The sequence below is a fragment of the Rhamphochromis longiceps genome, linkage group LG16 (genome assembly GCF_057381845.1).
Source record: "Rhamphochromis longiceps isolate RC_006_pf linkage group LG16, R_longiceps_female_GT1.1, whole genome shotgun sequence".
In the NCBI taxonomy this organism is placed as follows: Eukaryota; Metazoa; Chordata; class Actinopteri; order Cichliformes; family Cichlidae; genus Rhamphochromis; species Rhamphochromis longiceps.
The window spans coordinates 23505140-23531400 of record NC_140572.1 but is presented as its reverse complement, the minus strand read 5'-3'; the positions used below and the strand labels follow the sequence as shown (position 1 = coordinate 23531400).

Below are 26261 nucleotides of genomic sequence, written 5' to 3'. Positions count from 1 at the left end.
GCACTGTACACTTAAGAAACAGCAGCAAGGAGGTTTGGAACAGAAATATGCATGTAATCATGTGTCCTGGTGTGCGTCGGATGTGTTCTCCGGTCACAAAAACAAGAGCTGTTGTACAATTTCATAAAGAATAACAGGAATATCCGTGTAGAGTCATCCAGGTCATGGGAATCCAAGGCGATTGGAAAGAAAGCGACTGGACTCCTTTAAAATTCTTGAAGATGTTAAATCTCTTGTCCGAGAAGATTCACTAGTTCTAATTTGCTCAATGTATGTCTTAGAACAGTGGGAATGATTTCCTGAAATGTTCTTTATGGCAGTGAGGTCGAATCAGTTTTGCAGCTTATCTGCAGATAAATCAGCATCAATAAACACAGCTAAGCATATATTCAGGCAACACATCAGTGCAACCGCTAATTTGCTTCTCTCTTACAAAAAGTGGCTTGAAGTGGCTTATGTGCCTTACTGAATAATGGAACGTAATCTCCTGTCAATCATTCTTACAGTGGCCTCAAAACATCTAGTGCATGGTTCATGTACCCGAGCCCACCTGGACTTAACAACATTGTGTCAGTATCTAAATATGAATATAATGAGAAGTAGAAAACACCAAACACCTGTTTACTGGTTTTTATTGAGTTTTATATATTTTACCCCCAGCTGCCTCCAAAAAAAAGTTATTACTAGGCCCAAATAAACCAGTTTAAGTATAAAAGTATGAAAAATACACAATTCTAGTTAGATCTGTGCATGGTGGGATGCTAAGAGGTTGAAGGTGGATATGGTTTTCTGTACTTGCTCTGCATCCACACCCGGCGCATTACTACTTTCTTTCCTCGGTTCACTTGCAGTCGTCTATCCTCTAGATTCTGAATTTCTTCCAGTCCAGCTTTGGAAAACAAATCATGAACCTCCTCTGTAAAACATAAAACACAACAGTCAGGAACCAAAATTTTAGTCCAGGTTCTCTTTCTGCCAAGAAAGCCATGACAACAGAAAACACGGTTTTGTGTGCATTACCGTGAAGCTGTTTTTTTATACATTCGTTTTCTTTTTTTACCAATTTTGGAATTGAGTTTTATCTGAGATAATGCATATATTTAACCATTCACCAATAAATGTAAATTCCATCTTTGTAAACACCACAAACTTGTATCATAGCACTGATCAGAATAGGGGTGTCAACACCCACACGTAGAAATACCTTTTGTGAAAAAATAAACACAGGTTCCATCTCCGCGTGTGTAGAAATTTTCTGATAGACATCGTCCTTGTTGTCAGAGACGAAATGACAAAGAATTTGTTTAAAAAGGAGAATCTCACACACAGACAAAGATGTATTAAGAATATATAAGAAATTAGGGTAAAATGATACAACGGGCATATCGGGAGGCTTACCTTTTTTAAAACGGAGTTGTGAGAAGTCGTATCTCCCATAATCACGGAAAAGGAGCACACCACCATGTTTCAGGTATGCAGACAGATGGTTCACAACGTCTTGCAAGCTGTCAATAAAATTTAGTTATTGGATAAATTATGTTATAATGCAGCAGGCTTGCAGCTAAAGTGATCCTTGCAGCCATCGGTAAAATATAGGCCAAGGAGAAATGCATTCACTGAGATACAACTGACTTCAGTCAGCAGTGCATTTGTATTAGCTTAACCCAAGTATATTACATGTGTTTCCCAAATTCATCTATACTTTTAGTGTCAAGCAAACCACAGAATATTCAATCTCTTGCAATTAACTGTATGGTTTATTATTTCCATTTCAAACTGGGGTTTATAATGGCATTCAAACAAAGGCTGGGCAATGGGATGGTTATGGAGGTTGTGGAGGGGGAGGGGCTGGCTGGCAGGTGATAAATGACATTAGGGTCTCCCATCTCTGTACTCTAAACCTCACCTACCGCTCTGGATGAATGGAAGAGAGCACAAATACTGCCAGAATAATATCCAGGCTCTGAGGAGGAAATGGGAAGGTGGCCATTTTGTCACAAATGTCATGGACGAAGGCGTGGCACACCGAGTCGTCATAGTCTGGGTGGTTCTACACAAGGAAAATAAGTTAGATTATATCTATTAAGCATGTCATTATCACATTGGTGTTGCAACTCATGTACAGTTCTGAGACATTTTCTCATGAACCTTCCTATCGCCTTGAAGCAGTCTGGTCATTCTTGTCTGAGAGCATCAAGAAGACATTTTCACCCAAATAACTGCCACTCAGTGGATGTTTTCTCCTTTTCAGACGACTCTCTGTAAACCCTAAAGATGATCCGTCCATTCATCCATCCTTCCTCTTGTCCAATTCAGGACTAGGATAGCCTGGAGCCTATCCTAGCTACTCTAAAGATGGTTGTGTGGGAAAATCCCAGTGGATCAGTTAACAAACAGTTAAACAGGTGTACATTACAAATTGGCTAGCAAGTGTGTAGGAATGCCGTCTTTTTTACATTACTAACATTGTTTTCTATGTGTGAGATTTATTTAATGTGGAGATATGTAACAGTGATGTTTTTTTCTTCTGCTACATTTCTGCACATGATGTCATATTTATCTATTCTGTGTCTGTCTAGGTAGAAATGTATGATAAAGACATATTTTATTTATAGATCAGCTGTTCTTCATCAGCTGTTGAAATTAAATTATTTCCCAAAACATTTAAGGGACGGCAATATTTTGTAGATGACTAAATTATTATTATAATACAGTATACACTTTATATTTTCATACGAAACAGATGCTAACCTTAACCAGCTGAATGGCACGTGGCGAGAAGTCACAACAGTATAAAAATGAGTCTGTTTCTCTGTGGAAGAAAACAAACAGTTTAACAACTGGGAATCATCACATTACAACCACAAGTACTTGTAAAACACTAACAAAGTGATTTTGTGGCTCAACACATATTTTTTACAAGTGTCTTAATTGTTTTTTCTAATGTAGGTGATAACACAACTACTTCACAGAGAAATTTCCACTGTGTTCTATGTGTATGCTCTGCTCTCAGTCAACAACAGAGATGACAATAGAGACAATCAAATACTAAACATCTGTATGATCATTCATTAAAGAGAAACATTTTGACTTACTTGATGTTATTTACAATAGGAAACACACTGTTACCAACTCCACATCCAACCTGTGAACAGAAGAAAATGCAAAGCAGTTATTTAACATTATCTGTGTTGCAATAATATAACATGCACATCCTGTATAAAAAATTAAAACAAAAACAGAGTATATTAACACTTTTAAAAACCTCCAGGATCCTGAAGGATGCACGTTGTCCAGGAAAAGCAGAATCATCCACAGCAGCTTCATTCGTTCCTCGTGCAGCTTGTTGATAGGACTCCTGAAAGTTAAAGGTGTCTGTATTCCTGTGATGGTCAATGGGATTGCACCGTTGATGTTTTCCAGTTTCGGTGTCAAATCTGGATGCACTACATAGTTGAATGGCTGCTTGCTGATGACTGTGACACGTGTTTGTGCTCTGGCCTCTTTCACCTGAAGGCAGCAGCTCTGGGAATTCTAAAAACAGCCACCTGCGATCTTTGAAGAACTTGTCCTGGTGAATCTCATAAAACATGTCCCAGTACTGGCAAGCTGCTGTAACAAATTTACCTGCAAGGACAGAATTCAACAACTTTTTCATCATTTTTGTTTCCATGTAATTCCCAAAAATCTAATTAAATGTGTTAAAATATTTTATTCTTGCCTTGTTCGTTTAAAGGAAGTCGTACAGTGGAATTTTCCTCCGCCTTCTGCCGTGCATTTTCCTTGTCCTCCTCTGTCCATTGCACATGATCCCTAACATGAAAAACATTACTAAAGCAACTCCTGAATGTTAATATATCAATTTAACTATAATGACTCACAATTTAATTTGTTATAATTAGCTTTAATGTCATGAAATCCTGTGACCTATATTTTAGATTGTATATTATTATATATTATAGTATATTATTAGTATACTGGTGGTGGTCAGAGGGCCCGGTGGCACCAGTGTCCGGCAGCCTCGCCTCTGTCATGCGCCCCAGGGCAGCTGTGGCTACAATGTTGTTTGCCATCACCAGTGTGTGAATGTGTGTATGAATGACTGAATGTAGTGTGAAGCGCTTTGGGGTCCTTAGGGACTAAGTAAAGCGCTATACAAATGCAGGCCATTTACCATTATATATAACACATATACAATATACAAGCTACATGGTGTCTTCTTATTATGTGGAATAATAAACGCAACTTTTACACATATTCATTAAAGTCGCATCACTTACCACATGTTGTGCTTGAAGATCTCATCAGGACTGGTCAGAATCCGTGAACCCAGTGGAGCTGAAGGTCTACTGTCACTGCTCTTTAACCTCATAGAGAATCTGATGAAAACTGCAGCCACTTTGGCTACAGAGAACCTCTTCACTTTATTCATTTACTCTGTAAAAGTGCACATAGGTTTAAATACATACAACAATCCCTGGTCAGTACATCGCTGCCTAAAAAGACTAGTGGAAGCAATATCTATGTCATGCAGGGGAGGGATACTAGCATCGAAGGACGCTGAAGATGGAGCTGACACAAAGGAAGACCACAAAGAAGACTGATAAATGTAGTGAAGGAGGAAATGCACAGGGTTGCTGTTACAGAAGAGAATACTAAGGATAGGGTGAGATGGAGACAAATGAGCTGCTGTCGTGACCCCTAAAGACACCATCCAAATGTCTATTTAATGTTAATACTATTAGATTATTCTGTTATTATATGTTACCTTATATATGTAATCAAAGTAGTTGAATTAGAATACTGCTGTAGATCACATTATACCCTTTAATATAGAGTGTGTGAGCTGTATGTAGTTTAGTTCTCATTATACTTTTGAGTTAACAGAACATATTCACATATTAGTTCATTAGATAAATGTGCATCACTCTGTATCCTTGATCTGCTGGGAATGTGTTACACTGTTTTCTTGACATGCTTAATTGTTGAATCATGAAGAGAAGGTTGTAAGCAGGAGACTCTGTGTCTAAAGACAGGGGAGATAGATAGACCACATTCCACACCCCCACCTTACAGAAAGCAGAGAAACAACTGCCGAGGTCATAACTTAGGCGCTGTAACAGAGAAAAAATGTGATGTTTTGGCTTTTACGACTAGCTGGGGGCCACTAGAGACTATAAAAAGCTGAGCAACCCGTCACCATTTTGAGACATGTGCCTGACCCTCTGGTAGCATCTCTCCCGTCCGGACGTTGTAATGCTCTGACTGTTGAATTGTATGGAAATAAATGATTGTTGATTGAGCATTTATACACCGAGTATTGTCCTTCCTTCAGCCCAAAGATTCAAAGAATTGGGAGATTTCAACAATACATACATGTAAATAAAATAACAGAATACGATAAACTCTTCTTTTGCCCTGAAAGCTGGGAAATGTCCTGAAAATAGAAAATGCATGCATTTTGGTTTTTTTTAAAAATCCCCAAAGCTAACGAAACTAAAATGAGCTCAAAGTCGTAGAATAGTAAAAGAAAACAAAAGTCAAGAATATATAAACATTTAAATACAATGCAACGAAATCCTTAAAAAAAGAACCTAGTATAATACGTTAGCGTGACTCTTTAAAGTACATTAGCTCAAATTTAATACAGGAAAAACAAAACAGAAATAAAATAAATGATTAAATACACATACACACAGAGAAATATGTTTAGCTAACACCGCTCAAATGCTTAAAAAAAAGCTATATAGTTTGAATAATAATTCCTAAAATATAGAATCGGACTATTACTGCAAATAAAAACGGAAACTAAAGGATGCAGCTGATTTTTAAGTGTATCTCTGGTCAGGGTACGTGCAGACGAATGGGTGCGCTACAGCGGGACAGCGAGTGCGCTATTGTGCCGTAGAAGAAGACGCGTGTGAAAACATGGAGAGGGATGGGGTGCTAATAGAGTTAGCGGCTAACTAACAACACAACCCCAGTCGACAGGCGAAAGCAATGCTCGCCAACTTAACCCTAACAATTATATTTAACCCTCCATGCAACCTCCGAGCAGTTCCTCTGGGTCATATAGTAAACAAAACTTTTGGACGAAGTTGGCGACATGTCGAGGTTCCTTAGCTCACGCTAACCTAAGCTAGCTGTTAACTTTTCATGTTAGTCATTGGACGTGTGAGGTCGCGACGGCGTTGAAAACATGAAGCCTAGAAAACAGCTGTAGCGTGCTGGACTACAAAACCATACGGTGCTTACCTCGCTCTGGGTGGGCTGTTGTGGTCACTTCAGTCAGTCGATCTAGTCATGCTGCTAGCAGCCCCCAGTAGGAAAACGTACCACCTGCAGATGGCGCCACAGCAGAGAAAGGGGAGCGCTAACGCAGCTGAACTGCTGAGCCGGAGGAGCACGGGTCTTGGGAATACTAGGACTTTAATCAGACATAATTTGAAGATCCTGAGAGGTATTCTCCTTCAGGTAATGTTACAGTTTGTAGTGTTACTGCTTTCAGTTGGTGTTTTCCCATATTAATTATTGTTGCCATATTGTAGGAAAACCGGACTTTCACGAAAGTATGGAGCAAGACCTCAAAATCCACAGTAATGTACGAAAATTGCAAACTATACTTTGAAAACTACCAGCACTGCTACAGCTGGTGAGTATGGGGTCCTAACTTTAATTAGCTTCAGTTTTTAAACACGTATACATGCCAAAATATACACAGGACTATTTTGGTACGTTAAAGTAATCCTCCACTGGTCATATACACTATTAAAAATGAGTTGTTAAAAATCTACCTATACAAAATATTTTTTTTAATATGAAGTGTTCATATTACACTGGCCTGTAATATAAATTTATTTGGCACCCACTTAAGAGATATAGCCAGAGCCAAATGAAAATCATCACCTCTTTAATCACTTATGTAATGGATATATAATGTTTTAAAGCTTTTACTTGAGTGTATTAAATATTATTGTCTGTAGTGAGAGTAGGGATCAGGTGAAAGAGCCTGGAAAGGTTGAGGTATGCTCTGGAGAGAAGAGGAATGCAAATCAGAATACATGCGTGTGAATGAAAGGGAGATGGGTGTAACAGCGTAGCAAGTTGATGAGTTTTTAAAAAAAAAAAAATTAAAAAAAATGCGGAAAACCATTTAAAGCAGTGGAAGATATTGAATATTTTTTGTCTTATCTTATCTGGCAGGGAAAAGTATAGATGTCTGATGAATAACGTGAAAACAGGTGGGCCATGATATTTAATGTAAATGTGTACAATTAAAATAAAACCCATTGTGTCATTTTAACTTCGTCAGAAATTGTTGCTTTTGCGAAACAGTGATGTAGGATACAGAGGAGCAGATGATCTAAGGAGCTTTAATTGAAGTAGGAAAGTGTTGTGTATGCCCAATAACACTGACAAGCTGCTTATGTTTTATATTTTGTATATGTGTTTCAGTGTTCATGTTGAGCCTCAGATTTTGTACAAACTGCCAACGAGGTCCAAACAGGAGAAAATTGAAGATACATTGATGTGTCACAGCCCAGTTGTAAGTAAACATTAATAAACTGGGTGTTGCTCAGATAGAAAATTTCAGACTGTTGTGTTACCTCTTTTTTTTTTTTTGTTCTCATCCAAAGGAAAAATCCTTATCTTCTCCATCTGATCATAAACCAAGCCTCTTGGCTTTGACGGCCAATAACTGGCTAATTCGCCTTTCAGCTGAAACGGGAGAAGAACTGCAGAGAGTTTACCTCTCTCCAAACTATAAGTTCAGGTATCTCTACGGTTCTGATTTCAGTGTCCTTTGAGTGGAAAGTATTTTTAGATTTGGTTCATTTTAAAGCCATTTTAGTTTTATAGCTTGTTGTTATCTTGTAGATATCTTGGCTGGGATGTTTCTCAAGAGACATTTTATGTTAAATCTGTTCAAAACAAGGAAACACCTTTAGCCAGACAGGTAAAGTGAATACATGTATTTAAAGTATTTGTGTCTTGTAAGAGAAAGTCAATGATAAGTTAATGTTATATTTAAATTAAACATAGCTGTCACTAGCTATACGTGACTCTTGTTATCATTTCATTTTTTATATTCTTTATATTTAAGGATTATTCTTTTTTCATCTTGTGGTTGTTGGTTTCAAATCAGAAGGTTGTTGTTGTTATTATTACTATTAGTAGTAGTAGTAGTAGTAGTAGTAATTTATTGTTTGTGCAACTAGAAAGTTTATTAATTATTTATTTTTCTGTAAGTCCTATAAAAATGAAGAGAGGAGATGGAGACGTGACCTTTTTTCTGATTTATCCCACAGGCAGGTATCACTCAGAATACAGTGATGCACATTGCTATTTTTCACGTTTTCCCATTGGAAGTTATTGGTGTTATGGAGATCAATAAAAAAGTAAGTTTTTTGTTTGTTTGCTTGTTTTTTAAATACAGTTTACATTTTTTCAAATGTACATTTTTTTGGAGGTTTTTTCATTTAAAGGTTTGTTTTGTTTTTCTTGTAGGTGTTTGGAAATGGTGTCATAGGTGCTGATCTGGTTCAAGGTGTCCTTGCACTGTATTACAGCAATAAGTCAGTGAAAATGTACAGCTTCGAGCACATTGTCCAAAGAGTAAGTCTGTGTTTATTTAGACATTAGTGAATGCATCAGAATTTGCATCAGGGGCGATCGTGGCTCAAGAGTGGGGAGTTCGCCTTGTAATCGGAAGGTTGCTGATTCGAGCCCCGGCTTGGACAGTCTCGGTCGTTGTGTCCTTGGGCAAGACACTTCACCCTTTGCCTACTGCCTACGCTTTGGGGTCCTTTAGGACTAGTAAAGCGCTTTACAAATACAGGCCATTTACCAATTTGATGTGATTTTTTTTTAATAGAAAGTGTTTTATTATCATTCTGCTTAGCTTGCTTCTTACGTCTTTGGGATGTAAGAACATGATGAACATTTTCTTTGTTTTCAGTACCTGACAGAGAAGCTAACACTTGGAAAGCAGAGTCCTCTTCTTGGTGGCAAAACAGTCGGAGATGCACCGTTTGGTATCCCGTTAAATATTCAAATCACAGGTTGGTTTTTTTTTTTTTTTTAAGAACCAGTGGTATATGTGCTTAAAGTTGAGTACATGCATAGCTTCAAATAACTAATAAAGCCATTTTTGTGAGGCAGCTAATATGAAGAAAGTTGTCTTAAATCGAGCTGTAAGGGACCTGAAATGACTTCTTCAAGGCTGTGAACTGTGAATCATGTAAAATATGGTGCTTGATATGAACATGATATTAAACATATTTGGTTCTGTTTATTAACATCCCTATTTGCCGCAGCAGCTTTCTTCTGCTGCTGTTCCAGGGGTCACAGAGTGATAGCCACTCTAATCAAGAATGTTTTGCTTCACAAAGCGAGTATAATGTTTGTTTTTCCTTTCTCATTGCACAGATTGCCCTCCTGTACTTTTCAAGGTCTCTTGTGCTGAAAACAGTGTTCAGATTGGAGGAAACCCATGGCACTACATTTACACACCGCCTCGTAAAAAAGACGAGGGGACCTACCACATCTGCTCACTCAAGGACGGCACTATGGTATATTTAAAATTCCTCAACTATAAATTTACCTCATTATTACCTTTTAGTTATGGTTGTACTTTGAGTAAAACATGACAGTAATAAGTCAGTTTGTGGTAGAATGAGCTGTTGCTAAATTTGTCAGACCCTGGTGAGTTGTCATTGTAAGAAGGGCTCCAAATGTTTTTGACAGTCTTCCTATTCAGTCAGTGGACAGAGCAGGAGCGAACTAAACCTGTAATCACCTCACAATACTACCTTTGTGCTGATCTCTAAACTCTGCCTTCTCTCCCATTGAGAAGCCATGACATTGTATCAGATTATTTTCACATAATCTCTCCACTGAGTTGTTCATGTGGAAAATACCACACATACTTAAATAGAAAACAGGAGAATTAAAGGGGGGTATAACACTCTTTATACAGGGAGTGCAGAATTATTAGGCAAATGAGTATTTTGTCCACATCCTCTTCATGCATGTTGTCTTACTCCAAGCTGTATAGGCTCAAAAGCCTACTACCAATTAAGCATATTAGGTGATGTGCATCTCTGTAATGAGAAGGGGTGTGGTCTAATGACATCAACACCCTATATCAGGTGTGCATAATTATTAGGCAACGTCCTTTCCTTTGGCAAAATGGGTCAAAAGAAGGACTTGACAGGCTCAGAAAAGTCAAAAATAGTGAGATATCTTGCAGAGGGATGCAGCAGTCTCAAAATTGCAAAGCTTCTGAAGCGTGATCATCGAACAATCAAGCGTTTCATTCAAAATAGTCAACAGGGTTGCAAGAAGCGTGTGGAAAAACCAAGGCACAAAATAACTGCCCATGAACTGAGAAAAGTCAAGCGTGCAGCTGCCAAGATGCCACTTGCCACCAGTTTGGCCATATTTCAGAGCTGCAACATCACTGGAGTGCCCAAAAGCACAAGGTGTGCAATACTCAGAGACATGGCAAAGGTAAGAAAGGCTGAAAGACGACCACCACTGAACAAGACACACAAGCTGAAACGTCAAGACTGGGCCAAGAAACATCTCAAGACTGGTTTTTCTAAGGTTTTATGGATCGATGAAATGAGAGTGAGTCTTGATGGGCCAGATGGATGGGCCCGTGGCTGGATTGGTAAAGGGCAGAGAGCTCCAGTCCGACTCAGACGCCAGCAAGGTGGAGGTGGAGTACTGGTTTGGGCTGGTATCATCAAAGATGAGCTTGTGGGGCCTTTTCGGGTTGAGGATGGAGTCAAGCTCAACTCCCAGTCCTACTGCCAGTTTCTGGAAGACACCTTCTTCAAGCAGTGGTACAGGAAGAAGTCTGCATCCTTCAAGAAAAACATGATTTTCATGCAGGACAATGCTCCATCACACGCGTCCAAGTACTCCACAGCGTGGCTGGCAAGAAAGGGTATAAAAGAAGAAAAGCTAATGACATGGCCTCCTTGTTCACCTGATCTGAACCCCATTGAGAACCTGTGGTCCATCATCAAATGTGAGATTTACAAGGAGGGAAAACAGTACACCTCTCTGAACAGTGTCTGGGAGGCTGTGGTTGCTGCTGCACGCAATGTGGATGGTGAACAGATCAAACACTGACAGAATCCATGGATGGCAGGCTTTTGAGTGTCCTTGCAAAGAAAGGTGGCTATATTGGTCGCTGATTTGTTTTTGTTTTTGAATGTCAGAAATGTATATTTGTGAATGTGGAGATGTTATATTGGTTTCACTGGTAAAAATAAATAATTGAAATGGGTATATATTTGTTTTTTGTTAAGTTGCCTAATAATTATGCACAGTAATAGTCACCTGCACACACAGATATCCCCCTAAAATAGCTAAAACTAAAAACAAACTAAAAACTACTTCCAAAAACATTCAGCTTTGATATTAATGAGTTTTTTGGGTTCATTGAGAACATGGTTGTTGTTCAATAATAAAATTATTCCTTAAAAATACAACTTGCCTAATAATTCTGCACTCCCTGTAGTATGAAGTGGAATGGATATCAGATTGTCAGTTGGTAAAGATAAGGGAGGTTTCCAGTTCCAGTTCAGCCTCCAAAATGTAGTTTAGGCTACGTCCATATGTATAATGGTATCTTTGAAAACAGAGATTTTCTTCTTCTTTTAATCCTGTCCACACGTGCAGTTTTAAAAAATATCTCCCTTCACATGGAAACTCTAAAAGCCAAATGTTAGCCAATCAGAAATTTAGAAGCCTGGGAGGGAAAGACTAAACAGGGTTTTGTAACCTCACAAAACCTTAAGTAGTTCTGAAAAGTTTTTGTTTCTCTGGAAAGGCAGATAATTGTGTTACTTTTCAAGTGACATTTTCAAGTGCCTTCATCATTTCAAATGTTAATAACTAAAGACAGTATTTTGGCTGTTCTGTAGACGGGGTTCGTATAGGTGCTTGGAATCCTTTAATTTTAATATAGACTTTTCAAGGTTTGAAAAGTGCTTGAATTTCAGATGTGGTGCTTAAATGTGCATGAAACTGTATTAATTTCACCACAACTAACTATCTGACCGAATAGTTTTCTTATCAGATAAAGAAATAAAATGAGTCTAAAAGCAAAATTTCTCCACCTGGACTGCCTTGCATACGGTGGCCCCTAGAGACAAAGCACGTACAAAATCCAAAACACATGAAAACTCCAAAGCACAAACAAGTGCTGTTTGGCCCCCAGGGGTTTTCTGAGTGAAAATTTTCTGCTCGAAAATTAAATGACCAAAAAACTGGAGTATTTCTCTGCAATTACAAACTCTGTGTAAACAGTATTGGTGTCAAATAAAATCAAAATAAAGCTAACACTTGTGAGATGTCATCAGAGATGTGAATAATACTGCGGATGTTACTATGTCAAAGTTGCTGTGACTCAAACATAGAAAAATTAGATTTGTTTTTTTTTTTTTTATATCCCTTGCCTAATTTTAAAGTATTTTATAGCATATAACACCTTTGAAAATATTCTTTGGTTCCCATTTAACTCCAGAAAATCATAAATCAAAATATGGATATTACCTGTCCACAGATTCATGGTGCAGTAACTGCCTGGTGTCTTTGCTCTTTGTTTGGTGTTTGTAGACATGGTTTACATGAGCTTTTAGCTGAGATTCAGAGGTTTCTGTGGACACTACTCATGTCAGCACTTATACAGTGGGGCAAAAAAGTATTTAGTCAGCCACCGATTGTGCAAGTTCCCCCACCTAAAATGATGACAGAGGTCAGTAATTTGCACCAGAGGTACACTTCAACTGTGAGAGACAGAATGTGAAAAAAAAAATCCATTTTTACAAACCAATTCTGGTTCATCAGTTTCACTCAACAATCGGCCATGTGCGTATGAAAACAAAGGCACTGCGCATGCGCGTTTTACTCCCATTCTATCGCGATATTTCATTTTCCTATCGTTGCCTAACATTATACCGGTATTACCGTGAACGGTATAATATGGCCCAGCCCTAGTTCTGGGATCTTTGCTCACCGTTCTCATGATCATCTTGACCCCACGGGATGAGATCTTGCGTGGAGCCCCAGATCGAGGGAGATTATCAGTGGTCTTGTATGTTTTCCATTTTCTGATGATTGCTCCCACAGTTGATTTTTTCACACCAAGCTGCTTGCCTATTGTAGATTCACTCTTCCCAGTCTGGTGCAGGTCTACAATACTTTTCCTGGTGTCCCTCGAAAGCTCTTTGGTCTTGGCCATGGCGGAGTTTGGAGTCTGACTGTTTGAGGCTGTGGACAGGTGTCTTTTATACAGATGATGAGTTCAAACAGGTGCCATTCATACAGGTAACGAGTGGGGGACAGAAAAGCTTCTTACAGAAGACGTTACAGATCTGTGAGAGCCAGAGATTTTCCTTGTTTGAGGTGACCAAATACTTATTTTCCACCCTAATTTACGAATAAATTCTTTACAAATCCTACCATGTGGATTCATGGATTTTTTTTTTTTCACATTCTGTCTCTCACAGTTGAAGTGTACCTCTGGTGCAAATTACTGACCTCTGTCATCATTTTAAGTGGGGGAACTTGCACAATCGGTGGCTGACTAAATACTTTTTTGCCCCACTGTATTTCTGACCTCGTGTTATAATCGATTAAACGTGGTCTCCTCCGATTTGCCCCCATTTTTGATGTTGTGGGCGCAAATGATCAGGCGTGACATTCTCATAATAAATCAGATAAAATACTGCAAAGAATTAATCCTGCATTTGTGTGATTGAAATGTGTGTGCAGTGACACTGTTTTAAAGATTTGGCCTAAATAATTCTGGAGTGAATGAGGCTAAACATGATGACCGGACTAGTGACACCATATCACCTGTGACACTCACACACGCACGTATGACTTTGCCAGTTTCAGCTGAAACAATTTCAGTGTTTAGAACCATGTTCCAGAGTTTTTAGTTCACCGTTCATGAGGTTTCAAGAAGAAAATGAAAGACAGATCTGAATGTTTGAAAGTGTTTTGGAAAAACTCTGTAAAGAATAGATGAACAATACTCAAAGGATAAATTCAACTGTTTTATTTTGTTAGATAAGTTGAAAAAAAAGTTAAACAAGCAAGTAAATAACGAAACAAGGTAAAACGAAGTAAGTTCAAAAAGTTAACAAGTAAATAACGAAACAAGGTTAAATGAGGTAAGAGCAAAAAGTTAACAAGTAAATAACGAAACAAGGTTAAATGAAGTAAGAGCAACAAGTTAACAAGTAAATAACGAAACAAGGTTAAATGAAGTAAGAGCAAAAAGTTAACAAGTAAATAAAGAAACAAGGTTAAATGAAGTAAGAGCAAAAAGTTAACAAGTAAATAACGAAACAAGGTTAATGAAGTAAGAGCAACAAGTTAACAAGTAAATAACGAAACAAGGTTAAATGAAGTAAGAGCAAAAAGTTAACAAGTAAATAAAGAAACAAGGTTAAATGAAGTAAGAGCAAAAAGTTAACAAGTAAATAACGAAACAAGGTAGAGGTGAGAAAACCCCAACAATCCCCTCTGAGCAAGCACTAGGCGACAGTGGGGAGGAAAAACTGCCTTTAAACGGGCAGAAACCTCCGGCAGAACCAGGCTCAGGAGGGGGCAGTCAACTGCCGGGACTGGTTGGGGGGGTGAACAGAGGTGGAGCAAGACGAGGCTACATCAGTTGAAGAAGCAGTATTGTCCCTCTACCGGAAAAAGCTGAAGAATCTTTTCTTCTTTTTCATGGACTTTTCCACGAGCGCCTTTTTGTCCAGGATGAGGGTTCTCAACTCATCGATGGTTTCTGTGTTTTGCCTCTCTAGTTTCTTGCATGTTTGTTCCACCTGTTCTAATGTTGCTTGTGTTTCTTTAAGCTTTTCTTTGAGGTCTTTGGATGTTGCCTCCTGTGTCAGCGTTGCCTTCTGCAGGTCTGCATTTCTCACTTGATCTTCTTTGTGCAGGCCTTCTAGCTGCTCATTTCTTTTCTGGATATCGCGGAGCGTACACTGCAGGTCCTCATGCGTTTTGTCTTGTTTTTGCTTTTGGGCCTGCATTTCTGTGTTTTCCCGCTTCAAGTTGTTGAATTCCAACAATATCCCCTTAATGAGCTCTGAGTTGTTTTTGGCCATGTGATCAATCTTTTTCTGCATGTGTGAGCATCGTTTTTCTAGTGTTTCCTTTTCTCCCTCCAGCTCACTTGTTTTGACCTTCAGTTCATCACAGAATCCTTGCAACTTTTGATTTTTACTCTCAAAGTCCTTGATAATGCACTTTTCTTCTGGCAGTCTTTCTTTCTGTTGCTCTTTCTCTTGAAGGAGGTCTTTATTTTGGACCAATGTTTGTTCCAACTCTGCCTTCACCATTCTGTACTTTTCCTGCATGCCTTGGAGCTCGCGCTGCAGGTCTTTTTGCTTTGTGTCCTGTTGTTCCTTCTGTTGGAGGACTTCTTTATTTTTTTCTTCAGCTTCATCAAGCTTTCTTTGGAGCAGGTGATTCATTTGGTCCATGTATTGCAGATCCCACTCCATTTTAGCAATCGTCGCTTTCCTGCCTTGAAGCTGCTCGGACATTTCTTTAACTTCAGCGCTCTTTTTCTTGTTTTCTTTGATGAGGGATACAATCTGCTCTCTGGCTTGAGCAAACTTGATCCCCCAGCCCTCATTAATAATGTTGATGTCGGGCTGGCGCTGTAGTGTTTCTTCCAGGTGTTTGTTTTGTGCTTCCATCTGTAAGCACTTCTTCTCCAGGTGACGTTTTTCTTCTTCAATTTGTCGAATTTTGTTCTGGAGATGGTTGTTTTCATTCCTACTCTCCTGTAATGCCCTTTGGATGGATAAGAGGCCATTTGGAGAAATTGGCCGGCCACGCGTGGAAGGAGAGGCGGCGAAATCTTTTTGTCTTGGTTGCCGTAATCTTGGATACATGTTGGCGTTTGTATCCGATGACTCTGAGAGGTTTCCAAATTTTTCTGTAGTGAACGTTTGAAGGCTGCAAACACAAAGGCTGCGAAGAAACGAACTGAAAATTGCTGTTTCTCACCCCTATTTATAGAAAAACTTCAAAGGATCCTTGTGACATCCTTGTGACATCCTTGTGACATCATCACTCCTAAGCCAATCAGATTGTCACATGACATTTTGGAATGTGGAATGGGGATATGTTTTTTTTTAAAACAGTTTTCAAATGTAACTTAATATTTAAGTGTTTCTTACTTGACCCGCTTAGTCGATTAAAAAGTTAATTGCCACGAACACCCCTAATGTTATATAACAGACCACAGAAAAAGGACAGGTTTTTTTCTACGTGACAGAGCTATAATAAATGTTTTGTTTTTTTTAATTATCCTACTTTTTCTAAAAGGGAACATTATTTAAAGAATATGTATTTAATTAAAAACTCTGTATTCATCTAAAGGGTATACCAAGAAGGGTGAGCTTCCTGCTTGAAAAGGAAATGACCAAAATAAATGTATTTCTCTGCAATTACAAACTCTGTGTAAACAGTCTTGGTGTCAAAATAAAGCTAACACTGGTGAGATGTCATCAGAGCTGTAAATATTACTGCAGATGTTACTATGTCAAAGTTACTGTGACTCAAACATAGAAAAAATGATTTTTTATTTCCCTCACCTAATTTTTAAAAGTATTTTATAGCATATAACACGTTTGAAAATATGCTTCGGTTCACATTTAACTCCAGAAAATCATAAATCAAAATATGGATATTACCTGTCCACAGATTCATGGTGCAGTAACTGCTCTTTTAACTGTCTGGTGTCTTTGCTTTGTTTGGTGTTTGTAGACATGGTTTACATGAGCTTTTAGCTGAGATTCAGAGGTTTCTGTGGACACTACTCATGTCAGCACTTATATTTCTGACCTCGTGTTATAATTAGAGATGGACCGATCCGATATTACGTATCGGTATCGGTCCGATACTGACCTAAGTTACTGGATCGGATATCGGAAAAAAATAAAATATATATGGAGCGACTGCCTCTTCTTGCTGCGACTTCAATCATGAAACTGATCAATGATCAGCTGATCGGCTTTTCTGTCGCGAGTCCGTGTCTCTTGTTTGCTTTTGGCCCACTTTGCACCAGAAAGAGGAAACCAGCAGCTGAACAACAGCAGCACGTTTAAGCTTGATCAGCTGTTGTTAGAATTTATTTATTATTACTTTCTACTCGAGGATCTTTTTCTACGTAGCTGACGCTGGTAACTGTGCAGGGGCGGATCTAGCAAAGTTTAGCCAGGGGGGCCGATAGGGCATTAACAGGGAAAAGGGGGCACAAAGACATACTTTTCTTTCTTATTCTCATTTAAAATGTCGAGCTTTTAATAAATAATTATCTGACACCCAAAGTTTTAATTTGATGTAAAATGAATAGAAGTCCATTACTGTATATAGTAACTATTAAGTCTAATATACCCTAGTAAGCTATTTATTCCTTTGGGACGGTACCATCTGTGCAGTCTGCAATTTTGTTGAAGAAAGATGTTGAATCTATTTAATATTTCTTGAAAAAGAATTGATTTCTGTGCATTTTTTTTCACACTGCATCAAATTAAGGTTGATTACGTCGATTAAGCATCATGAGGTGGCGCGTGAGGGGTGGTTCCCTATTTTTTATTTATTTATTTTTGTCTTTGCTGGGAGTTGGAACCCTATTAGTTAGGTTGCTTAATATTTATGCTAAGTACTCTTTAAAATACCAGAATAGGGAGGATGGTGTAGGTTTAAGTTTATTAGATTGATCAGTATTGCTGAACTATGAAATATTTTTTTTTGCATACAGGTATAACAGAATAGCTTTAGTGTAGTTGTTGTTTTAAACTTGAGTATGAACTTATACAAAATGCAGCAAAATATTTAAAAAACAGTTTTGTTGATTAAAAAACACTATATCGGATTCATATCGGTATCGGCAGATATCCAAATTTATGATATCGGTATCGGACATAAAAAAGTGGTATCGTGCCATCTCTAGTTATAAACGATTAAACGTGATCTCCTCCCTTTTGCCCCCATTTTTGGGGGATGTAGGTGCTTAACTAGTTAAAATAACAAACATCTGTCTCCTTTTTTTGTGTCACATTAGAAAGAAGCATCAATATCTGATGAGAAAACTTATTAATTTGGCCTTGCTGTGTATTATTGGAGCGTTTGGTGCAGTTTTCTTCTTTTGTGGGGTTGTTTTTGTTCAAGTGGAGATGAATATCTTTAACAAGTTGATTTGTTCACATTTGTAATTTTAATTTTTAAGAGAAATTTGTTTTTTGAGTTTGTACACTATATGCATAGTGCACCATTTCCTTTTTCAGTATTTGTCTTTGGTGCAGTTTTCTATGTTTTAACAAAAGGGGAACAAAGGACATTTAAGTCAAGCTAAAATGATTTGTTTTCATTTTTACTTGGCCTTACTGAGGTGATGATAAGCGGAACATGCATTCTTTTTTTATTTTTTCTAGTAATGTGCTGGAAAAGCTTAAAAATGGACCTTGAAAGTTAAATTTATTTAAAACCAACATCTGGATTTGGGTTGTGAAAGCGTCTGTGTTAAATGCAGAAACCACATCCGAAGTTCACTCTGACGCCTCTGTCTTTCTAAATGGAGGGAGAGAAACTGCGCCTGTATATGTAAGAGTGTAAAAAATGCAGATAGTCAGATTAACAGCAATAGTATTTTGTCTATGTCCGCCATTATAGAAATTAATCTAGTGTAAACAATAACGTGGCGCACAGCGTGACATCAAAAACGGTGCACACCTTTGACGTTGCGTGAGTAAATCTCCGTTTTCCTCGTCGCCTAAATGCAAAAAGTGAGTTTTCGAAAATCTTCACGCTGGCAGGAGTTTTAAAAAAATCTCTGTTTTCAGTGACACAAAACACCATTTACATGTGGATGAAAGGCCCAAACGGATAGAATCATAAAATCTTTTCAAAAATACCCATGTACATGTGGACATAGGCTTAGACTGTCCACTAATGTAACCTTGGGAATGTGTCGGTCGTGGGTCTGTTACAATGTTCTGCACTGTTGTTTTTTTGTTGTATCTGACTTCCTGTCTTTCTCACCTGCTCTTTGCATCTTGACCTTTTTGTCAAGAAAACAGACCTGATGGAAAGAGCCTTTAAGTTGTGTGCTAATTAGAAACTGTAAGAAATCTGCATCTTTTGCGTTCTGATTTTATTAAATTAGGCAACAAACGGAGTACAAGAGATGGACTCCTACTCTCTTGAGAACGACGGGATCTTCTTTCATCCTGATGATTCAGGAAGAATTATCCATGTGGGACCTGTCACCATAAAGTGAGTGCTCCGGTATTTATTTAACATCATCATATTATCTTATTTGCCAAATATACTTATTGTACAATATTTGTGTTTTGGTTTTTTTATATTCCAGTGTCCTAAAAATCCTCGGTGAACTGAACAGTGCTCTGCCATCTAAGGTCGTTGAGGATTTCTCCCTGAAAACCCACCGAAACAATGTAAGTGTAAAATTTATTTGCTTGAGATTTTTAGTTGCTGTCCTTTGCTTTCTGAATAAATGTAATTGACCTGCGATGGATCAGCCTTTTACAATAAATCAGCCTGGCTACAACAGAGATGGAAGTCTCCTATAGAGGTGAATTGTATGCGTATAGTTTATAATTTCAGAAAATGTAAAGTTTATGCTTTCCATCTCTTGTAGCCTATCTCCCAAGTCACTGTGACCTCATCAGGCCGCACAGTAAAAAAAAGATTTCAACAACTGGATGATGACCCATCTCAAAAGGTAAAAATAGGATCTAATTAAATTACTAACTTAAATACCAATATATGATTGTGACAGGAAGTGAATAATATTTTTATTCCTCTTACAATGCAGTAAGGGTCCTGACATTCTTGTTAATTACTTGAGTGACTTGATGCACTATGACAGAGCATACATACCCCTCTGGAGTACACCAGTAGGCTCCTCCTGTAGGATGTTGTGGCTTGCCTCACCATAAAAACAGAAAGGTGTTGACAAAATCTAAAAACTCCCAAGATCCCAATCAAGAATTCACAGCATGCCAGAACAAGCAGACCGTCTGCTGCCGTCATTTTTGAAGCCAGACACCACGAGACATCCCCCAAAGTCCCTTGCATGCCCCAAGGGTTTGGATGACAAAACGGATCCACAAATCCGGATTAAGTTGTTCTCTTATTTAAACCAAGAAGCAAACACAATATCAACATTTTTATTATTTATTTAGTTATATTTATATATATATATTTGTTTCTTAATATAAATAAGATCTTTTTCTTCTTATTTATTCAAAAAGCGATATATATTAGTTTTTCCTCTGTAATAGACCTAAACAAAAAAAAATTCCGTTGACAATTTTATCCATCATGGCAGACATGACTCAATCCTGCCTACACTTCCTCTCCTGTAAATACCTCTTAATACTGCAAATCTGCAGCTAAAACTAACAAACTGATGCAGGGTTTATTTCTCTTTGCAGCTGAATTTTCATGCAAAACAGTTTTTTCTTCCCCAATCAGCTGTAAGACGCTGATGAGGTATTGTCAACACCCCACCAGGCTTAAATAGATTTACAGCTCAGTGATAAAAATTCAAAATGAATGAGGATCTTAAGTCGAATTCAGTCATCATACAAGAGCCTCTGTCCTTAAAAACACCTTTCAGAGGTTTTCTGGCTCAAAATGGGCCTTTGGAGGTGAGTATGTATGTAACCTAAATTGGTCTCCATGTAACATAAGGCAGAGAGCGAGTGGGAGTTTCCATTTCCTGGGGGAAAGCCAAAGCCTCTTTTGTGTGCGCCAAAATATTTTTAGAAGAATAAAAAAAACCTGCATATTTATTTAAAGTGCAGAATATTCAGGATGGCAGCTCAATTGATTTTTATACATTTAATTGTCCTTACACATTTCCTCAGGTGAGATATGTGTTGGGTAATGTCCTCTGAAGAATTTCATTGATAAGCTTTCAGGTTTAAACACTGCAGGCAAGTAGAGCTGTTCATTAAAGAGAACATGGTACGTAGCACTTAATTCACAACGGCCTTTTGATTATGCAGACTTTCCGAATGGTGGAATATGAGGATGAGCTTGACCTTTTGGCAATCGTGGTAACCAATGGCGAGGAGGGAGAAGGAAGAGCGTGCATCCAACTCCATGACAACCAGACCGGACAATTACTGCGGACGATCGATTTGATTGAAACCTGGGATGAGGTGAGTAACTTGACATGAGTATGCAAACATCAGGGCGAGTAGTCTGGATGTGGATTAATGTGTGCTCTTCTCTTTTGTTTCAGACAAATAAAAACGAGGTGTTCTTCGACAAAGACACGATTGTTCATATTGAACAAAAGAATGCCAAGTTCTGCTGCCATGTTTACAAACTGTTCACCACCAAAACATAAGCGGTGCAAAACTGAATCAAAGCTGCTGTAAAGCTTTTCATGATCACTTAAGATTTTTTTTAATATGATTTCCTTCTCCTATATATATATATATTTTTTAAATATATGGATCTTTGCATCCTAAGTTCATATGATTACTCTTGATTATCACTATTTTTTTTTTCTGTTATGATTATTCTAAGTCTGTACCATTAAACTTGATCTGACTTTTTTCCTTTATTCTAAAAATAAAATAAAATATTTTTCCAAGTTGCTCTGTATTTCAGCCTTCTCTTTTTCCGTCATGCATATCCAAATTGTAAGATATTGATATTTACTCTGAGCCAGGATCTGAGATAGTTATGCGATTGTTTGCTTGATGTTAACAGTCAGAGCTGATGAAATTGCTTGACGCCATCCTAATGATGTACGTTTCAGAAAAGTGATTTGCCAGCTGCAGTGCACTCATGCAGATTAAATGTGGTGACAGTGTCACACTTCACAAATGATTGTCGCATGCAAATTGCGGGTCTATTTACATGCATGGGTTACAGATATGAGGTTTTGATTTTCCAAAAAGTCTCCAAATTAACGTGAAAGGAAAATCTCATAACAGGAACAGGAGTCTTATGTATACCAAGTTTCTATAATTTTTTATAAAGAGTTTCTGTATTCAATATAAGATGTAATACAAGAAAATAGAATGTCACAATGGGAAGTTAGGGTGATCACGTGTTTGTCTTGTCCCACATATTGAGATAGTATCACACATTTTGATTGACTTCAGTTTACAAAAAAGATGCGATGGTATTAAATATCTTAATTTTAGCTCTTAAATATGCTCATAGGAAATTAAAAGTAGCAGTACAATAAAGTATGTCTGTTCTTTACTGCATAGATCCCCAAATTGAAACCAGTTAGTTTGTGTGTTCTAGCTAACCTTTAAGTTAGGTTTATCAAAAGCATATATTATCTCACAGAATTAGTCAAATTTCCTTTGCAAATCTTGACACTTCTCAAAAATTAAAGGAGGACTTTAGGGATATCAATCTGTCACAGTGTGAATCCTTTTCCCCTGTCTTGGCACAAAGTCACAGCGGATGTGGTGGAGAGGTAACAACAAGACAACCCCTCCCCAAAAGGAAATGGTTTAGCAGAACTGTTCCTTTTCCTGTATCCCTTCTGACAGAAACATGCACGAGTAGGTCATTTTGTGGGCAGTGACACTGGCAGTGTTTCCACTGTCATTTACATGAAGAAGCAGATATTGGTCCTGCTGCTGGGTTGATCCCATTCTTTGGCGCTGTCCAGCTCTCCTCATGTAATGGCACACTTGGTGTCTCCTCTAAATTCTTGAAACTATCCTTGGAGTATGTTTGGTAAATAATAAGAGAGGAAAACAATGTTCCAACATGAGAAGTTCTGTTTTGTATTCATTGTAAACAGTTTGTGTTTTCTGTCTTCTTCTTTTTTTTTTTTTTTTTTTTTGTAAACTATATCCACAAATACCCAATAAAAATATTTTGAATAAAAAAACGATCCTTGGAGTCACAGCAAACCTTGCAACAGCACATATGGATGTTTCACCCTTGAGGAGCTGGACTACCTCTGTAACCCAAATGGGCTGAAGGTACTGACACCAACAAAAAGCAAAATAAAATAAGAGAAAAGAAATCAGCCAGGAAGGATAAGAAAAGAGCAATGATCTGTGGCCACCAGCTGCAAAACCACTCAAGTGTTCTTCTTTAATAAGTTTTTAAATAATGAATCTTCAGTTGTAACAAAAGTGGCTTTGAGCTTGTTTGTAGGATTATGTGTCTTAATGTTCCAACCCTAAATGTTGTAGCTGTCTGTCAGGGTAAGTGACACGTTAATATTTACAGTGTAGGTATAGCTTTAAAAGAAAAGAGCAAAGGGTTGTCTTCATGTTTTCTTTGTAATGTGTCTTGTGGTGCATTAGTAAGATATAAATAGGGGGGATAATGAGAAAAGTGCCTATTCATAAAACGCAGTACAAAGCAAAACCAGAGCCACAGATGTCTAGTCATGCCCACATGGCTGTTTCTTTAATCCCGCTGGAGCTCAGACTTTGAAGGACTGCGTAGACGTGGAGTTGTGTTGTAACGGGAGTCAGAGGGTGCCGCAGCACCAAAAAACCCCCCAAAACATCTTATAAAACCGATCCCAGACTCTCTTCTGTAACGACAAAAGTTGCAAAACACCCTCCCTCCAAACGTTTTCTCAGCTCGGGGTCACGTGACCGCGGTCCCTCCTCAACGGGCAGCGCTGAGTTGTAAGTTGTTATTGTACCTGACAGCAGCCGCTCCGGTCCAGTCTCTGCCTCTCCCCCGCTGCAGACGCCGATGGAGAACCTGAAGCACTTCTTGCTGGCTTTGTGTGCCGCCACCGCCGCCGGCTTTGTTTCCATAATCTTCGTCTTCAGATGGGTTCTGTATTTTAAGGAAGGTTTGGCCTGGGATGGAGGGCTCGCCGAATTCAACTGGCATCCGGTATTAACAGTCACTGGATTTATTTTCTTGCAGGGGATAGGTAAGAAGGGTCTTTATTATCTTTATAAGACATAATTGAGACTAACTGTTGAAAGTGCACTTCTTTTTCTTATACCACGACATCTGCGGGATTAAAAGGTGCAAATAAAAATCCAAAATTGACGTCCTCCTTCACATTTTTCAAAGACTTTTTCAAAGTGGGCTGGCTTGGATTGCTTGCCTGCCTGATTCTAGCCTTCATTGCGTAATGAGGGAATCACAAGCTGGCAGTACACTCGTCCTTCATCTAAAGAGAGAAACTTATGATTGAACATGCACTGTGACATGGCATATAGATTTTACATGCATTACAACACCTGTGTGCTTCCCCCCCCCCCATGATTTTCATGAGGCTATGAGACCCAAACATTACATCCTAGATAGTATAAAGCAAGTAAGCCTACAACTTTAGAAATATGTAGTCAAATTTATTTTATTTTAATTAAAAAAAAAAAAAAAAGCTTTATTGTTGCCTTAAGTTGTTGCTAACTGCCTGTCTTACTCTCTCTTGCAGCAATAATAGTCTACAGGCTCCCCTGGACCTGGCAGTGCAGCAAACTCATGATGAAGTTCATTCATGCAGGACTGAATTTGTTAGCCTTCGTTTTTGCTGTTATAGCCATGGTGGCAGTTTTTGACTTCCACAATGGTGCCAACATTCCCAACATGTACAGTCTGCACAGCTGGCTGGGCCTCACGGCTGTTATACTGTACGGTCTGCAGGTAAATAGATGCAATCATTTGGTATTTTTAAAGCAGTTACAACAAAGACCTACTTTTGTTACATATTGAAGATAAGAGTGTCGTCTAACATTTTACCTAAGAAGCACAGTTATTGCAGGGTTTTTGTAGCTACTACTACCATTAGACTGGACTGTTAACACATCTAAAGTATAACAGTATAGCTTTCTCATTTTTCTCTGAACCTCTTACTGGTGGTTCTAAAAGACTAAGTCATAGTGGACAGCAGTCTTCAGATCTGAAGTGGGTTTTATCTGTCTCTCTCTTTCAATGGGCAGCTTGTTCTTGGAGTTGGCATGTACTTGATACCAGTTACACCTGTGTCCTGGAGAGCAGCGTTTATGCCTCTCCACGTCTACAGCGGTCTTTTACTTTTTACCAGTGTCATAGCCGTGGCACTTATGGGCATCACAGAGAAACTCATCTTTGGCCTGTAAGTATTAAAATAGAGAGTGAGAGTAGTTAAAAATGAGATGAATACAGTGTAAATGCTGAACAGTGAGAATAACTTTCCTCTGTTTACATCACAAAAGGAAAGACCCAAAGTATAAGGATTCTCCCCCAGAGGCAACTTTTGTGAACGTACTGGGAGTCCTCCTGGTGCTTTTTGGAGGTCTGATTCTTTGGATTGCCACTCGAACATCTTGGAAACGCCCCAGTGACCAGATCTTGCATAGTCTGCATACCAATGGGGGAGGTGAGGACAACAGTAAAGTCGCTTCAGCATTGTCTCAACTGCCGGATGGATCTGATGCTTACGGTGCTGGAGATGCCAGGAAGAGGAGTAACAAATTTGATGAACAGGTTAACTGATAGAAAAAGTAAAAAAAGAGTGGATTAATGTATGTGCAACCAGTTTAAACGAACAAGGGAAATCAAAAGGAACGCATCAAATTGTTACATTCCTGTACCGCTCTTCGTTTCTTTTTAGTTTTCACTTCCGCACCTTAAAGTACTTCATTTTGATTTTTTTTTTCATTTCTCCAGTGTTTATGTAAGTGCATGTAAATAATGGTGAGCTACTACTGTATTAAGATTACACAATGATTTAAAAATAGGCATACACTGCACAATTTAATCACTGCAGGTTTTCTATACACTAAATACTCTATTGTATTTTCTTAGTTTGATACTGACAGTATATTTTATAATAAACATTTGATACATATAAAATGTCTCCATTATTCACATTGTAAATTTAAATCAGTAGTGAAAGAGAGAAACTACATGCTCTTGATAGTGATTGTATTGTTATTATTGTAGATGTTAATATTTTTTTAATATATATACATATATTATTTTGCATATGTGAAAAAAAAAAGTGGAACATTTAAAACAGTACTAACCAGGTGCACTAATTAGAAAAAAAGAAAGAAACCAAGGTTGTCAGAATCACTTCTTTCCTTGCCAGCAGGGTGAAGGAAAAGTTCATAAATAAGTAACGCAGGATTTTGGATCGCTTTAATTAAATCCAACTTAATTCGAGCAAAATGTGACTGAACATCAAAAGTTGACTGCAGTATGGATACTGCAGGAATTTAAAAAAAGTACATGCATCA

The 26261-nt window shown here is 38.2% G+C and overlaps 3 protein-coding genes across 4 annotated transcripts; 2 read left to right on the top strand and 1 right to left on the bottom strand.

Annotated features, from left to right (window-relative positions):
* Positions 1-169: 169 nt before the first annotated feature.
* On the bottom strand, positions 170-6351 carry mettl8 (methyltransferase 8, methylcytidine). Its single transcript, XM_085385348.1, has 10 exons — positions 6256-6351; positions 4281-4437; positions 3722-3813; positions 3266-3627; positions 3096-3145; positions 2752-2812; positions 1911-2050; positions 1399-1505; positions 1205-1270; positions 170-916 (listed from the first exon to the last, which is right to left on the bottom strand). The coding sequence occupies exons 2-10, from the start codon at positions 4430-4432 to the stop codon at positions 762-764; spliced, it is 1185 nt and encodes a 394-aa protein (XP_085241474.1). The 5' UTR covers positions 4433-4437; positions 6256-6351; the 3' UTR covers positions 170-761.
* Positions 5421-21686, top strand: dcaf17 (ddb1 and cul4 associated factor 17). Of its 2 annotated transcripts, none has more exons than XM_085385344.1 (14): positions 5421-6474; positions 6549-6652; positions 7456-7546; positions 7638-7774; positions 7879-7957; positions 8310-8399; positions 8509-8616; positions 8960-9062; positions 9430-9572; positions 19217-19326; positions 19424-19508; positions 19712-19795; positions 21087-21242; positions 21326-21686. In XM_085385344.1, exons 1-14 carry the CDS (start codon positions 6304-6306, stop codon positions 21431-21433), a joined length of 1569 nt encoding a protein of 522 aa, XP_085241470.1. In that variant the 5' UTR covers positions 5421-6303; the 3' UTR covers positions 21434-21686. The 2 variants fall into 2 exon arrangements, with proteins under 2 accessions (XP_085241470.1, XP_085241471.1); XM_085385345.1 differs by having other exon boundaries at positions 6322-6460.
* Positions 21687-23704: 2018 nt separating this feature from the next.
* cybrd1 (cytochrome b reductase 1) lies at positions 23705-25875 on the top strand. Its single transcript, XM_085385167.1, has 4 exons — positions 23705-23962; positions 24476-24684; positions 24981-25135; positions 25236-25875. The coding sequence occupies exons 1-4, from the start codon at positions 23776-23778 to the stop codon at positions 25513-25515; spliced, it is 831 nt and encodes a 276-aa protein (XP_085241293.1). The 5' UTR covers positions 23705-23775; the 3' UTR covers positions 25516-25875.
* The last annotated feature ends 386 nt before the right edge of the window (positions 25876-26261 follow it).

Bases quoted from the DNA above. Each gene is read 5' to 3' on its own strand.
- mettl8 (XM_085385348.1), bottom strand. From the start codon at position 4,432: ATGAATAAAGTGAAGAGGTTCTCTGTAGCCAAAGTGGCTGCAGTTTTC. The intron at 1,271-1,398 runs GTAAGCCTCCCG...TCTGACAACAAG, and splicing joins ACAACTCCGTTTTAAAAAAG to GACGATGTCTATCAGAAAAT. The intron at 917-1,204 runs GTATTTCTACGT...TATGTTTTACAG, and splicing joins TGTTTATTTTTTCACAAAAG to AGGAGGTTCATGATTTGTTT.
- dcaf17 (XM_085385344.1), top strand. From the start codon at position 6,304: ATGCTGCTAGCAGCCCCCAGTAGGAAAACGTACCACCTGCAGATGGCG. The intron at 7,547-7,637 runs GTAAGTAAACAT...TCTCATCCAAAG, and splicing joins TGATGTGTCACAGCCCAGTT to GAAAAATCCTTATCTTCTCC. The intron at 8,400-8,508 runs GTAAGTTTTTTG...TTTTTCTTGTAG, and splicing joins TTATGGAGATCAATAAAAAA to GTGTTTGGAAATGGTGTCAT.
- cybrd1 (XM_085385167.1), top strand. From the start codon at position 23,776: ATGGAGAACCTGAAGCACTTCTTGCTGGCTTTGTGTGCCGCCACCGCC. The intron at 23,963-24,475 runs GTAAGAAGGGTC...TCTCTCTTGCAG, and splicing joins TATTTTCTTGCAGGGGATAG to CAATAATAGTCTACAGGCTC. The intron at 25,136-25,235 runs GTAAGTATTAAA...ACATCACAAAAG, and splicing joins GAGAAACTCATCTTTGGCCT to GAAAGACCCAAAGTATAAGG.